General features: G+C 40.2%; 6 protein-coding genes across 18 annotated transcripts in view; 4 read left to right on the top strand and 2 right to left on the bottom strand.

Annotated features, from left to right (window-relative positions):
- Positions 1–401: 401 nt before the first annotated feature.
- Positions 402–1,396, top strand: LOC129793415 (survival of motor neuron-related-splicing factor 30). The gene is made up of 2 exons (XM_055833418.1): positions 402–545; positions 605–1,396. The coding sequence occupies exons 1-2, from the start codon at positions 504–506 to the stop codon at positions 1,310–1,312; spliced, it is 750 nt and encodes a 249-aa protein (XP_055689393.1). The 5' UTR covers positions 402–503; the 3' UTR covers positions 1,313–1,396.
- On the bottom strand, positions 1,348–1,921 carry LOC129793429 (U1 small nuclear ribonucleoprotein C). Its single transcript, XM_055833438.1, has one exon. It carries the CDS (start codon positions 1,850–1,852, stop codon positions 1,418–1,420), a length of 435 nt encoding a protein of 144 aa, XP_055689413.1. The 5' UTR covers positions 1,853–1,921; the 3' UTR covers positions 1,348–1,417.
- Positions 1,922–1,988: 67 nt separating this feature from the next.
- On the bottom strand, positions 1,989–3,602 carry LOC129793382 (lariat debranching enzyme). The gene is made up of 2 exons (XM_055833357.1): positions 3,382–3,602; positions 1,989–3,320 (listed from the first exon to the last, which is right to left on the bottom strand). The coding sequence occupies exons 1-2, from the start codon at positions 3,576–3,578 to the stop codon at positions 2,081–2,083; spliced, it is 1,437 nt and encodes a 478-aa protein (XP_055689332.1). The 5' UTR covers positions 3,579–3,602; the 3' UTR covers positions 1,989–2,080.
- Positions 3,603–3,793: 191 nt separating this feature from the next.
- LOC129793425 (transcription factor BTF3 homolog 4-like) lies at positions 3,794–5,005 on the top strand. The gene is made up of 2 exons (XM_055833430.1): positions 3,794–4,240; positions 4,394–5,005. Exons 1-2 carry the CDS (start codon positions 3,962–3,964, stop codon positions 4,604–4,606), a joined length of 492 nt encoding a protein of 163 aa, XP_055689405.1. The 5' UTR covers positions 3,794–3,961; the 3' UTR covers positions 4,607–5,005.
- A 139-nt stretch (positions 5,006–5,144) lies between these two features.
- Positions 5,145–12,357, top strand: LOC129793340 (uncharacterized). Its single transcript, XM_055833234.1, has 9 exons — positions 5,145–5,746; positions 6,251–6,536; positions 6,613–8,203; positions 8,610–9,420; positions 9,480–10,380; positions 10,741–11,118; positions 11,191–11,573; positions 11,646–11,829; positions 12,128–12,357. Exons 2-9 carry the CDS (start codon positions 6,291–6,293, stop codon positions 12,233–12,235), a joined length of 4,602 nt encoding a protein of 1,533 aa, XP_055689209.1. The 5' UTR covers positions 5,145–5,746; positions 6,251–6,290; the 3' UTR covers positions 12,236–12,357.
- Positions 12,358–13,138: 781 nt separating this feature from the next.
- Positions 13,139–13,792, top strand: part of LOC129793347 (potassium voltage-gated channel protein Shab) — a 73,830-nt gene continuing 73,176 nt past the window's right edge. For 6 of the 13 annotated variants that reach the window (XM_055833256.1, XM_055833253.1, XM_055833251.1 and 3 more), the window contains exon 1: positions 13,146–13,623. The gene's annotated coding sequence lies outside the window, so the exon portion shown is untranslated. Of the gene's footprint in view, positions 13,624–13,792 lie in introns of all 13 variants that reach the window. The other 7 variants (XM_055833258.1, XM_055833259.1, XM_055833261.1 and 4 more) reach the window with 4 other exon arrangements.

The raw sequence follows: 13,792 nt of genomic DNA, 5'->3' as shown, positions 1-13,792 counted from the left end.
TAAATGTTAAATTCTCTTCCATTAGATTAATATTAAAAATAATTTTTATTTGTTTTTTTTATGAAAGTTCTAAAAGCTCGCTAAAAAATGCGTCCCGTTAGCATAAAAACTTCAGTGTGGTAATTTTAAAAATTCACGTGTCCTTTAACATGTTTCGCTAAAATTCTGCAGAATTTCCAAGGACATATCCTCGTTTTTCTATAAGCTTTCCTGAAAAAAAATCTAAAATGGTAAATTATTCAAAAAACGTTTCATTTTCACGATAAGACATTTAGGACATGTCCTAAGACATTATGTTATTTTCTTTAATATTTTGCACATTTTGGAAAAAAGGAAAATTCAATTTTTTTCTTGTGACGCGTCGTAAGAAACTCTTAGCCTTGTTATGAAGACAAAAGAAATTCTTTAATGGGTTAATGAGCTGTCAAAACCTTTTGTTTTGTAAACGTTTGTGAGCTGAATTCACTTAACATTTTCGAGATTTTCCAATAATTTTCCTTACAATGGCGGATGATCTGCAAAACTACAAACTCCAGCTGCAGCAGGTAATGAAATTTCAATAAATTTTAGCAAGAGAAAATACAAATAAAACGTCTTATTGTAGGTTGAAGTGGCTTTGCTCTCAGATCCAGAAAATCAGGAATTGCTGAAACTCAAAAAGGATCTGGATGAGGTGATTGAATTGACGCGGGATCTTATAAAGACACAGCTAGAGGAGCAGAAGAAATCATCGTACATTGGGCCAGACACAGAGAAGCCCTCATCATCGCTGTACGATGATGACATTGAGCAGGTTTTGAGGGCGGCTGAACGCATCCAAGCGGATGAAGATCAGAAAGCCAAGTGGAAGATTGGTGATAAGTGCCAGGCAAAATGGACAGAGGACGGACAATATTATGATGCGACAATTGAGGGTATCACCGTGAGCGGGGAGGTTAGTGTTATTTTTGAAGCATATCAGAATCGCAGCACAACAACACTCAGGGAGCTCCGGGAGCGCCAGGCACGCAATGAGGTGTTCCCATCGAGTAGTAGCAACAAGCGACGCCATCCAAATCAGAAGGAGTACTTGAAGAAGAAGAAAATGAAAAAGCAGCAGCGATTCAAGGAACTAGAACAGGAGCGTGAAACAGAGAAGAATAAGTGGCTGGCATTCACGACGAAGAGTGCAAAGAAATCTGGTGGCGTACCAAAGAGTATCTTCGCGTCGCCAGACAATGTGAATGGGCGAGTGGGCATTGGAACATGCGGTGTTGCCGGAAAGCCCATGACAGAGACAAAGACATGCGAAAAGTGGCGCAAAGGCGCGTAAATCACCCACCCACCAGTCTTTAAACTTCCGGAAGATTTCTCTCATCAGCTCTTTTATTGAAATAAAGTTTAATATTAGAAAGAATTTACACACGAGTTATTTTTTTTACTGCTTCATTTGAGGTGGTGGCATGGAGCGGTACTGTGGTGGGGGCGCCATCATTCCAGGTCCCAGGCCCATCATTGACGGCGGTCGAATACCCATCATGTGTGGTCCCATCATCATTTGCGGCATCCCAGCACCGTGAGGGATCCCCGCGGGCATCATTCCACCCGGTCGTGGTGGAGGTGCAAGTGTATTTGGCGGTGGGATAGTAACACCCTTCGGCGGGGGCTGTGCAAAGGGATTCTGGGGAATTTTGCCCGCTTTGAAAGCTGCTGTTGTTGCATCAATTAAATGCTGTGCCTGCTCCTCCATCCATTTCTGATAGTAAAATTTCACATTGTCCTTGTGCTTTCTGCCCGTACAGTGAGTTTTCCGTACACTTGGGGAGTCGTGTGTGAGGTACGTGTCACAATAATCACAATAGTACTTCGGCATTGTTGTGATTTTCACAAATTTTCCTGCGATACTTTCACAAAATGATAATAAACAAAACTAATGATTGAGGTTATGTTGACCGAGTTGACGTTCAGTCGACTACAGCGCCATTTTAGGCAAAAGAAAGACGCGCCAATTTTGAAAAATTATGGTATTTTTTACTTTTCCACTGGGTTTTTTTTGTACATTTTTATGGCCAGGATTGCACAAAGTATGCGTATCCATCCACTAGGACTCTTCCGGAGTGGAGTAGAGTGCTTGATTGCGACCACGGAATCTCTTTACAGGTGGTGTTACACTCAAATGTTCCGTAGAAGTTTCCAGAAGGTTTTCCGCTGAATCTGCTGTACTGAAGCTAACAAATGTTTCATCTCCTTCGGGATTTTCTTCATCAGCCTCTCCCGAAGGTACCACTGTTGCTTCTTCCTCGTCATCTTCCGTATTGATAGTCTCATCATTCCATGATGGCATCTCTACGGCAGTTCCAAGATTCAGTGGTTGCTTCCGGAGGATCATGAGTAAGCGTAGAGGATCATCAATCCCGAGAGTATCGCAAAAGAGTGTTGTTTGAGGATTTATCTGTGCCGCAGGTTGACTGTGTGTCTTCTGATCTGTATCTGGATTGAATGCTGCCACAGTTGGAACAAAATTCTCAGGGATTTCAAGATTCCTCCCTAATCTCTCCTCCACTGTGGCTTTTTCCTCATCTGTTGGGGTATAATTGTGGCGTTCTGTTCCACCTGGACCTGGCATGTAGTTTGCTACGTGCTTCACGCTAAGCAAATGATTGGTCAGCATGAGTATTGCCAACCATTCGAGGTCGTATATGAGCTTGAGATCTTCCTGCGATGAAATATCTTCCCCTACTTCGAGGATTTGCAAAAATCTCCTGTTTGGAAGGCATTTATCCAGTGCCAGGAATTTTGTGACTTTTTCTTCTCCACCTTCACTGGAATGTTTCACAGCTGCGGCAAATTTACAGTGGAGATGGGCAGAAAACCAATAACTTGGCTTCAAAATGTTAAGGAGATCTTCACAAGTTTCATTGCCCAATGTATTCTTCTCAATCTCCTCACGGAAGAAGGGCTTGAAGCGCATTAATTGCTCAGCATTGCCATGGTGGTAGATCCCACGTGGCCAGTCGTGTGAAATACAGATGTCTAGCTGTCCTGAAAGCTGCTTCAGTCGAAAAACCTCAAGATTTCTAATGTGGTAGACACTCCGGACGGTACTTTCCGTGTATGGGGCCATCTCAAAGTGCCCCTTATGGTAGTCGTGAGCCTTGAAAATCCCCGAAAGTCCCGCAATCCTGATTCCACCGACAGACACAACCCCAGCATAGCCCAAATAGTAGATTCTTGGTGCTACCCAACCTCCATAGGGAAGTTCCTGGAGGTAATTAGATGCCTCGTGATTGCCTCCAATGAAGATTGTCAAAATGGGAGCCTTTTTCTCTCCACTGTAGTACCTGGAAAGGGAAGTAAAGAGCTCATAAGTCCCTTTTCCTGACCATTTATGGCGGGATTTACTTGTAAAATGTACAAATGTCACGATATTTTGGCGGCACTGCCATACAGTTGAGATCCTCAAGATTTCGCGTGGATTGGAAGTCTCCACAGCAAATGAGAAGGTCTACTTTGATACCTTGCTCCTTCTCAATGAGCCCCACTGTGTCGTAGATCTTCTCAAGCTCTCCATGAGCACATCCTTCCACGGCTATTCTCATTGCAAAATACAAACACCTGCGAAACTAATCAGATTGCGTCGGATTTATTGGCTCAAAACAGACTGGCGCGTGACATAACCTCACCTTTTTTCCTCGGTGCAAAAATGTCATTGAAACTTTCTGTTTTTGTCCCATGACATCCATGACATGGATAATGAATCTACGGAAAATATACAGAATTGTCCATGGAGACACTCTTTATGGGGTGCAGGTTGAGGTTATGTCAAATAGTCTCGTGTGTTGAGAAAGACAAGAAATTATTTGAAGGGTTCAATAAAAGCTCCGCCTGCAAAGTTCGGAAACGCGTGCAAGTGCAAAAAGTGGAGAAAAAGACAAGTTAAATTGATATTTCCGGCCATTGCGGTAGTTGTTTGCTGTTGAAAATGAATGCTGAAAAGTTAAAGAAGCTGCAGGAGTCGGTGCGCATCGGTGGAAAGGGTACACCGAGGCGAAAGAAGAAGGTGATCCACCAGACGGCGGCCACGGATGACAAAAAGTTGCAAGCTTCACTGAAGAAGCTGGCAGTGAACACAATTCCCGGCATTGAGGAGGTGAACATGATAAAGAACGATGGGAGTGTGATTCATTTCAACAATCCCAAGGCTCAGGCATCCCTTGCCGCCAATACGTTCGCCATCACAGGGCATGGGGAGAATAAGCAGGTGCGTCGCATTTTTTGACAGGCCCCGCAATGCAAATGGAGTTCGAAGGTCACGATAACCACGCTTTTTTTCTTTTCTCTTTTTTCTCGCTTTGCCCCTTTGTTTCCCGGACGCTGTGGTTTTCCTTTGTGGTATTGGGAATAACATGAGTAGATTGTTGACATGCTGCCGGGTATTCTCACACAACTCGGCCCCGAAGGTCTCAATCATCTGAAACGCCTGGCCAATGATGTGGTTTGCAACGAGAAGCTCCTCAACGAGGAAGATGATGTGCCGGAGCTTGTGGAGAATTTTGAGGAAGTCGCCGATAAGGAGGCCACTGTTGAGGATGTCACGAAGAAGACGGAGCAAGTGAGTGTGTCGTAAAGTCTCTCAGCACGTGGGACGCAGCATAATCCTGGCGAAGTTCGCCTTAGAAATTCACATTGAGTCTTTTATGAGGGTGGGAGGAAGGAAACTTACGCAGTGCCCCTCTGATATTAACCAGGGGGGCTTACCAGGAAATTAATTGTAAATAATCTCACGTTTGAGACTTCTTCTTTTTTAGCGCGGCTCTGTGGGGGTTTAAAACAAAATTAAAAACAAGTTTAAAAAAAGATCCTCTCTAGCTTTATAGAAGACACCTTAAATATTCCATAAGCAGAACATCTTCGGCAATTCCTTCGTTTTTTTCCATAGTTATACTACTGAATTATCTCTAGGTGACATTTTATTGTATTGCCTTTTTGAGAATGAAATAAATTCCAATATTTTTTTCTGGTCAAATGATTGTTTTATTAATTACTTTATAATCAACTAAAATCCTGATGAACATTTCCGGAGGCTACCATTCCCGTACTTTTGATTGACTGGCATGTGTGAGAATCCATGTGTTGTGCTCCTTCTTCTTCATGGCCATTTGCTTGTGTCGTGGGTGAGTCTTGCAGATGACAAAGAGCCTCTGATGGCGCCAGACAAAGTAGCAATCCTTGCAACGTCTCTTCAATCTACCCTTAACTTTGAAACCACAAACTAAATTCACCAGAGGACTTCCTTGGCAGGCTAGTAGATGATCCATGGGCTGCACAGAAGGTAAACTGAGTCTCTGGGAGCCCCAAACTGTAGCTCGGGGTAGTAAACTGTGGAACGATCTCCTCACAATACCCGGAATAACCCCATTTATGCATCCCCTCAGGAAACTCACACCAAGTGCCGGAAACATTCTGTAAATCATTCACACAAATTAATCAATTAACTCGTTATTTTCTCCTCTGAAAATATTGGAAAATTATTCAATAATTTACCTCTTAAAAGAAAAAATCCATAAATATTTTTTTCCGGAAGAAAATTATACCACCTTGAAGTTTTTGGAAGAAGACTTTATCAAAAATCGTTCCTTGAGCCACGTTCGGAACGGTTCGGATCACTTCGTACTTTTTTTCGTGAAACTCAACAAACATTGCGCTGTATGAGGTTATTTTTTTAACGTGAATTTCCTGGAAATTATTCATTTTCCAGCATTTTGTGGTAAGTAAATTTATAATTTCTTACAAAAAAATCATGGTAGAGTTAAGGAGTTCCTATCTAATAAGAAGAAATTGCAAATTATAGAGCATTTAAAGAGTTTTGGACCTTTCAATGATTTCACAATATTTCCGGATCCTTCAAAAAAGTCCTTGTACGAGTTGAAGGATCCTCAAATCTCTACTGATTTTTTTCCGGGAATATTTTATCTTTCCACGGATGATAGAATTTCTCTGTTTAATCTTGATATGAAAAGTGTGAATTTTTGGCGCGTGAATTAATTGATTGGCTGAGGAATGAAGATCAGTGATCATGTTCTATGGACACACAAAACTGCTGGCAAAGCAACAAAATTTATTTGTTGGCTATGCAGAAGAGATTGTAATTAAACCTCTTTTTTGACGCCCTGGAGAATTATTGTCAAAGAATTTCACAGTTTTTGAAAGAATTCATTAAATACTACTTGTTTTAGAAATACCAGTAAAACAAAAATAATTAAAATTAAAGGAAACGAAACGAGGAATAGAAGCGAATTTGCTACTTTGTGATGTCTGCAAAAAGGAGAAAGAGCAAGAGGATGCAGGAGGATGACAATGATGATGTGAGAATTTTAGATGATCGCTGGTACCTCGATCGGCTGGGCTTCAACCGAAGCCGTCTGTACCTCAAGGAGGGTGAGAATTCAATTGGAAGAGACATCCATTCCAAAATTGTCGTGAATTCTCCCTTTGCCTCTCGCAGGCATTGCATAATTACCCTCCGGGAAGGAATCCTTGGGCTTGAGGATTTGAATGTAAGTCCCTTTCGTGTCCTTTGTTGTCATTTTGTCGTTTCTCAGTCGATTCCTTTTTTTTCTTGTTGTTAAATAGTCCTTCAATGGAACCTTTGTCAATGATGAGGAAGTTAAGGGAAGATCTCGGGAGGTGTGCTTGGGCGACGTAATAGCAATTGGAGGGCTCATGAAGGAGGAGGACATTGAATTTAGAAGCGATGCCTTTATGTTTCGGTTGAGAAATGAGGGTAAAGAGGCGGACAATGATCGGCATACACTCGAATTTGAGGAGATTATCCATCCAAATGCTCCCGATGGAGTACAGATTAAGGAAGAAGAACCCCCGAGGAATATTCTTGCCTCTACTGGTGATGTCCGGGGAAATGAGACTGATGTCATTGAGATAAAGGATGAAGAGAATCTCTATTCAATGCAGATCCTCTCACAAATATCAGAGGATGTGCAAGAAGTTAGATTAATTAAGACGGAAAATACTGATTGTATTGATGATGGAGAGAAGACGGTTGTTGATTTTGGGAAACCATACTCTCCGGGAGTTATTGATTTAATTTCCGACGATGATGAGGATCTCGACAAAAATGTTGGTAAATGGTTATCACGGTTATCGCAGAGTCAGCACAAAGAGGTTCTCATAAGAGCTATAAAGTCAGAACCTCAGGAAATTGATGAAGAGCTACCTGTTGAAGAACTTCCCGAAGAATCTCACAAAGAAAAGGAAAACCAAACTGAAGATAAACAAGAAAAAGTTATTCTGAAGGATTTACGGGTTATCCTCAATCCTATTCAATGGCCAATTGAGCCAATTCCTGGACCCAGTGGGTCGACATCGGGCCAAAGATCACCTTCACCTGATGTCTCATCAGATGATGAAATCATTCCACCCAAAAAGAGACGATATAGCATGTTCTCTTCGGCCGAAAGTAGTCCCTCAACGTTCTGTGAGGATGATCAACTCAATCAATATGATATGGAGATGGTCACTGATGACATCACGATCTCAAAATGCCCACCAGAAATGGTGGAAGTTATGGAAGCTGATCAGAGTGATGCATTGTCTTCGAGTATTCAGCCCGAAGTTCCAGATCTTCCAGAAAAGCCAGAAATGGATCAAGCAGAAAATTTCGATTCCAAGATGGATGATTTGGATCCAGTTGATCCTCGTGGACTTCTGGAACGTATTGAGGAGAAGACTCATCACAAGAAATGTGAGAAAAAGTCCCAACATCGTCAAAGAGATGAAAAGAAGAAAGAGGAAAAGAGGGATGCTGGAAGAGAGGAGAAGAAGAAGGAAGAGAAGAAAAGCCATAAGAAACAAGAAATAAGGGATGAAAATAGGAGTCAAAGGAAACATGACAAAATGGATGATAAAAAGAAGGAGAGAAAGCAGGACAAGACAGATGAAAAGAAGTCTGAAAAGAGACACGAGAAGAAGGAAGAGAAGAAGAGTGAAAAATTCCACGTAAAGAAAGATGAGAGGAAGAGTGACAACAAGGACACAAATACTGAGAAAAAAGATGAGAAGTACAAGAAGACAGAGCCTTCAGTCAAGCCCACAATCAAGCCTTCCGAAATCCTTAAACAGGCAGTGGAAAGCATAACAGTGCCCACAAGGAAGGCTCCAGAATTAATTCCAGCTCCAAAGAAACGCCGAAGGAATAGTCTTCGAGGTAAGATTCAATAATTTATTTGAAGAATTAAAATTAATCCTTATATATAAAGCTGAAATGTTTGTCTGTCTGTGGCACATGAACTCCTCCGAAACGGCTGGGCCGATCTTGATGAAATTTAGTATGTGGGTAGAGGGGGCCAATACGAGTTGCAAGCGCTATATGGGATTCCGCCCCAACCCCCCCATTATAGTGCCCCAACGAAAAAATTGATTTTTCCCATTTCCTACCTGCTGAAGGGTCAGATAACGGGAATTTTTTATTTTAAAAATTTTTCGGGGTACCGTATTATTCATCCCCCCTACTAATATACGCCCCCTTTTATAGCTTAAAATGGAGTTTGCTCACACATGATTGGGGGCTCGGATTGACTAGTTAAATTAATAACTTTTTATTCATTTATAAGGGTTTTGCGCCAGTGAAATGGGGAGGACGGAAAAGAAAGTTTCTCTGGGTACCGTCCTCAAACAAAATGAAGTGAAGAGTGTCCCGGATATAAAACGCAACAAGGAAATTAAGGAGACACGACGGGAAATGCTGAAGAATCTTGCTATGGGAGGAGGAGAGGAAAAGAGAAGCATCCCCACAAATGCGCCGGCCAAGATAAAGCTTACGTGGGAAAATCGTGGGAATTTTCTCACAGAAGTTTTACCAAAGAAGCCAATTCCAACGCGAAGACAGAGCTTGGATGCTGCCCTCCTGGCAGCTGATAGTGTCTACGCCGCTCCTAAAAAGATAAAGGATCGGCGAAAGACCATTAATACGGCAGATGATCATGTGGCACGAAATGAACTAGATCAGAATGAAGGAAATGACGATATTGATGTTGATTTGGGTATATTGCCTGAGTTTTCTGGTGATTTTCCAGCATCGTATGGGACGCATATACGGCACAAGAAACGAATTGCTCACACACCAAAATATGTGGAACCGTCTGTGCAGGAAGAGTCAGTGGAAGCAGCTGAATCAAATAGGGTGTCAACGATTAAATTTGCCGAGCCGCTTGAGGCTATTTTTGAATTGTGCCCGTCACCGGCTCCAGAAGAAATTCCAACAGATGTACCGTACCTCACGCTGAATTGTGTCAAGGACGAGGTGACCAAATGGAATCCATTGTGGCTCAAGCATAATAATTACAGCAAAATGGATTTAATTAATCCCTCAACGGCGCTCCTCCGCATTGGGAATACATTTGATAGCTTCAGCAGCTACCTTGAGTATGTCTTTTAAATTTAACATTAAATATCTATTAAACTAATAAAATTTCCATTTTCAGTACGATGATTCCTCTGATGATGCTGGAACTCTGGGCACAAATAATGAAACAAGTGCATATTCCACAGGGCCAACAAACCGAGAGGCTTCTCCTTAACATTGCATCCGTAACTAGAAATGGCGGAAGATTTGTAATTAAAACACAAAATATCACAGGAAAGCCACCAAATATTCAAATTGGAGATTTGGTCGTTCTGGAGTGCCAGTACCAAAGGAGGAACCTGAAATTCTTTGTGCACACAAAGAATATTGAACCGGATGGAAGGGAGGTTACCTTCGAAACGGCATTCCTGAATCTAGACTCCAGTATTGAGAATACATTGGCACATGTGGAGCCAATTATGAATATAACATACGTCTTGATGGAATTTGAGTATGTGTTCAACCTCGAAAATTCTCCCCTCTACAGAACAATTCTCGATTCAACAATGCTCAGGCATGAGGATGAAGATGTGTCCCAGAAGAAGGCAAATGCCCATTTTGAGTATTGCGGAAGGGACGCATTGAATCCCACACAAATGACAACCATTGAGAAGGTTTCTGCACAGTGCCTCAATCCTCGGGGAACGATAAGCCTCATTCAAGGGGGTCCTGGCACAGGAAAATCGCGAATTATTGCCAATTTAGTGTTTCAACTGCTACTGCACCACAATCAACTCTTTCCCGATATGAAAATTCTCGTTTGTGCACGAAGCAATGCTGCTGTGGATTATCTTGCCGCTCAAATGATGGACATAAAGAGGGAATTAAATAAAAATTTCCATATTGTCCGTTTTGGTGTGGAAAGTAGATTTAGTGCGAATGTTAAATGTATTTCACATGAGGAGCACGCAAGAGCATACAAACAAGGAATGATTTCAGTGAGGGATAATCCGGAGTACAGGAAACTCTATGAGGTTAAGGTAGGTTAATTTAATTTTTTTTTTAAATTTGATTTAGGATAGTTTAGCATGGACCTTAATTCCTGTAAAACTTATGCTTTAGCGATCAACATTTCAACATTATTAAGAAGAATATTAAGAAGAACTTAGGACTTGTATACACACAGATTTTTTTCTATTTCTTGTTTAATTTATTGATGGAAAAACTATAAACGAAAATTATTATTAACGATTAATTAGCATACGCTTCCTGTGTGTATGCTGCATGGCATTTGCATTATGAGCATTTGCTTTACAATATATCGAATTTTAAGCATTGCCTATTATGATTTCTTAAAGCTTTGAGAGATTACAATAAAATTGATTGAAAAATGGTTTCAGTTGAAGCAATTTGAGGGACGATTGAAGGAATTGGAAAAGCCACATGAGGAGAGATTTTGTGCACCCCCAATTGATGCGCAGGAAGAGATGATGCGTCTGAGGGCGAAGATCCTAGATTTAAGACTTTACTTCAATGGTGAAGATTTTGGCAGAGATTTCATCATGGATCGTGTAATGGAACGTGCCAAAATCATTTGTGCAACATTGAGTAGCTGCGGCAATATTGCCAAGTTTGGTGTTGATTCCTTCGATGTTTGCATCGTTGACGAAGCTTCACAAGCAACGGAGTCATGGACCTTGGCACCACTCAAATTTGGCGTGTCCTCACTCATTCTTGTCGGAGATTCGCTTCAACATCCCGCCACAGGGTTATCAAAAGTAACTATAAGTCCCTGAAAAAAAGAAAGCATTTTATGATGCAGAACAACTAAATAGAGATTTATTTTACAGGAAGCCATGCAACATGGACTTGGACAGTCACTCTTCAAGCGTCTTAGTCTCTCACAAACAATTCCCATTCACTACCTCACTGAGCAGTATAGGATGCATCCGGAGATTTGGAAATTTCCAAATGAATATTTCTACAGGAATCGCTTAAGTACTCATCCCATGGCAATTGATTCGAGCTTCCCGTGGAAACCCTACGGGGTGTTTAGTTTGGAATTTACACCAACTCCAACGAGCAACAGAACACTCTCAATTTACGATGAGGCAAATTTTGTGAGCACACTCATTAAAATTATCACCACCAAAGCACCTCTGAGTCAATACTCCTACGGCATTATAACACCCTACAATGGGAATCAGAATCCTGAGCTAGTGCAATCAGTAGCGTAAGAATGCTTCTTTTATTTTTGAGTAACTCGCAAAGAAACATTTATAACAGATAAATTTTTACATTTCAGTGAAATCTCAAAAGATATTCTAATCAGCACAGTTGAGGGCTATCAGGGTCATGAGAGAGATATCATTATAATTTCTTTGGCAAAGACAGATGGACTCACCTACTTGGCCAATAATGGGTTCATTAGTGCATTGACAAGAGCCAAAAAGTGCCTCTTTGTCTGTGGAAACTTTATTACACACCAGGTTAGTTGTTTTTTTTTTTCTCAAATTACCTTTCCTTAAATTTTTTTTTAAAAGGATTGTGTTTGTAAAAAACTACAAAAAAAAATTGCCCAAAATTTCAGAGATTTGAGATTTTTTAAGACTTTCAACGCATGAAGCATAAAATTACTTTGTCAAAAGTCATCAACAAAGGATTTGCATGAATTCTTAATGCCTTGAAAAGATAAAAGAAAAACAAAAGTGACGTCATTGTTCACATTTTTGTACACAATCTTTCCTTTGGAATTTAGATTTAGTTATTTTTTTAATTTTTTTTCAGCAAACCGATATTGGACATCATTTTGTAAATGATGCAAAGGCAAGAAAACTGTTTTACATTGTCAATTCATGCACACCACCGATTCTTCAGAGCTTCATTACTAAATAATTTTCTTGGTGCCATTTAGAAAATCAAAAAAAAAATTAAGAAGTGCCAATAATTTCTAAATTAAAATTTCTTTTAAAGAAATTTTCTGTAATTGAGAATTTTTGAAATATACTTTGAATAAATAATCTGTTTTATTAGGGCAGGATGGTCTTAATCGGTCTCTAGAGGATTTTTATGTTGGAATATTTTTTTAAGAAGAAAAATTAAATTTTTCTTCCATCGCTATTTTTTTCATTTATGGTTCTTTCAGACACAGCATTTGTGTATTTAATTTTATTTAGTCTTAATATAAATAAATTAAAATCTACAAGTAATTAAAGTTAAATTTAGAGTATATTTAAAAAAAAAAACAATATTTTAAGAATTTTCAGACTATTCAAGGCGTTTAAGCGGATTATTAAATACAAAAAAGCTCTACAAACCTTTTATCACTAAAGGCTTTCAAGTGAGTATTTACAAGCTCTTGTAGCTTTTCATTAATTCCTCCACTCATCTGCACAATAAAATTGCCTCTAAAAGAACAATTTATCAGCCTATCAATCATCTGTCTATTGTTCTAGGAAAATTAATCTCCCTCTATAAATGGCAAGAACTGACCTATGAGGATACATTTCGTGGAATGGCACGTGAAAAGCTCCGGCGGCGACGGTGAAAGCTCCCCCCGTAATTTTGAATGGCCAACAAAACGCTCTCAATGCAATTTGTTGCACATTCCATGCACGTGTGGTGGTTGTGGGTGAGTTTATTCACAGCGCCAATACAAAATGTGATACATACATATATTCTTGTGTGTAAACTTTCCGATAAAAGTCGCGCGCTCTCGCATGTGCCACGGAAAAGCTCCCGCATGCGCTTGGGCTCTTTTTATGTGGGGGCCATACACAAAGAGAGAAAGTGGGAAAATGTGCGAGGATTTTCCACATACACTCTGAGAGCATGAGAGAGAGGTAATTTTTTGGTGATAAAGAGGGGACCCATACAGGAGTTACTTGGCACTGTGCGAACGCAGTCGAGAATCGGCCTCCGACAGAATTGGATTTGTTGGTGGTGAATTTTCTTTTTAAAGAACAAAAAAAATTGAGAGATAAAAAAACTGATAAGTGATTTTCCTTAAGATAAGAGACTTTTGTATGGTGGCACTGGCAATGAAAGACAAAGAGGCGCCAAAGAAGATACAATAAAGTGCATAAACTTAAAAAAAAAGGAAGAAAAGTTCGTGGCTAAGAGAGGATTTTATAAGGAAAGAAAAAGGAAGAACCAAAAAAAAGTTGCGCCCCTTTGTCTCGTAGTGAAGAAAAAAAAAACGAAGAATTTCCTGAAAAAAAAAGGATATTTCTGTGTGAGATAATTGGAATTGTGATTTTCTTTTTTTTTTGTTGGAAAAGAAAGTGAGTGGAAAATTTGTGGTGTGATTGGTTACAATGATGATGGTGCTTTCGCTGGAATTCAAGTGGTTTTCCCGTGAAAAGTCTATTTCTCTGTCGCTCAGGGAGGGAGCTCTTTTTTTTCCTTTTCATTTTTTTGTCCACCACCGAACATATCGGCCCCATAGTGAGG

Source organism: Lutzomyia longipalpis, chromosome 3, assembly GCF_024334085.1.
Source record: "Lutzomyia longipalpis isolate SR_M1_2022 chromosome 3, ASM2433408v1".
Lineage (NCBI taxonomy): Eukaryota > Metazoa > Arthropoda > Insecta > Diptera > Psychodidae > Lutzomyia > Lutzomyia longipalpis.
This window is presented reverse-complemented; position numbering and strand designations above follow the sequence as displayed.

What these genes read in the sequence shown, in the direction of transcription:
- LOC129793340 (XM_055833234.1), top strand. Translation starts at nt 6,291, where the DNA reads ATGTCTGCAAAAAGGAGAAAGAGCAAGAGGATGCAGGAGGATGACAAT. An exon ending in AGCTTCAGCAGCTACCTTGA is followed by an intron (nt 9,421 to 9,479) that starts GTATGTCTTTTA and finishes TTCCATTTTCAG; the next exon opens with TACGATGATTCCTCTGATGA. An exon ending in GAGCTAGTGCAATCAGTAGC is followed by an intron (nt 11,574 to 11,645) that starts GTAAGAATGCTT and finishes TTTACATTTCAG; the next exon opens with TGAAATCTCAAAAGATATTC.
- LOC129793382 (XM_055833357.1), bottom strand. Translation starts at nt 3,578, where the DNA reads ATGAGAATAGCCGTGGAAGGATGTGCTCATGGAGAGCTTGAGAAGATC. An exon ending in GACATTTGTACATTTTACAA is followed by an intron (nt 3,321 to 3,381) that starts GTAAATCCCGCC and finishes TTCCCTTTCCAG; the next exon opens with GTACTACAGTGGAGAGAAAA.
- LOC129793429 (XM_055833438.1), bottom strand. Translation starts at nt 1,852, where the DNA reads ATGCCGAAGTACTATTGTGATTATTGTGACACGTACCTCACACACGAC.
- LOC129793415 (XM_055833418.1), top strand. Translation starts at nt 504, where the DNA reads ATGGCGGATGATCTGCAAAACTACAAACTCCAGCTGCAGCAG. An exon ending in ACAAACTCCAGCTGCAGCAG is followed by an intron (nt 546 to 604) that starts GTAATGAAATTT and finishes GTCTTATTGTAG; the next exon opens with GTTGAAGTGGCTTTGCTCTC.
- LOC129793425 (XM_055833430.1), top strand. Translation starts at nt 3,962, where the DNA reads ATGAATGCTGAAAAGTTAAAGAAGCTGCAGGAGTCGGTGCGCATCGGT. An exon ending in GGCATGGGGAGAATAAGCAG is followed by an intron (nt 4,241 to 4,393) that starts GTGCGTCGCATT and finishes TAACATGAGTAG; the next exon opens with ATTGTTGACATGCTGCCGGG.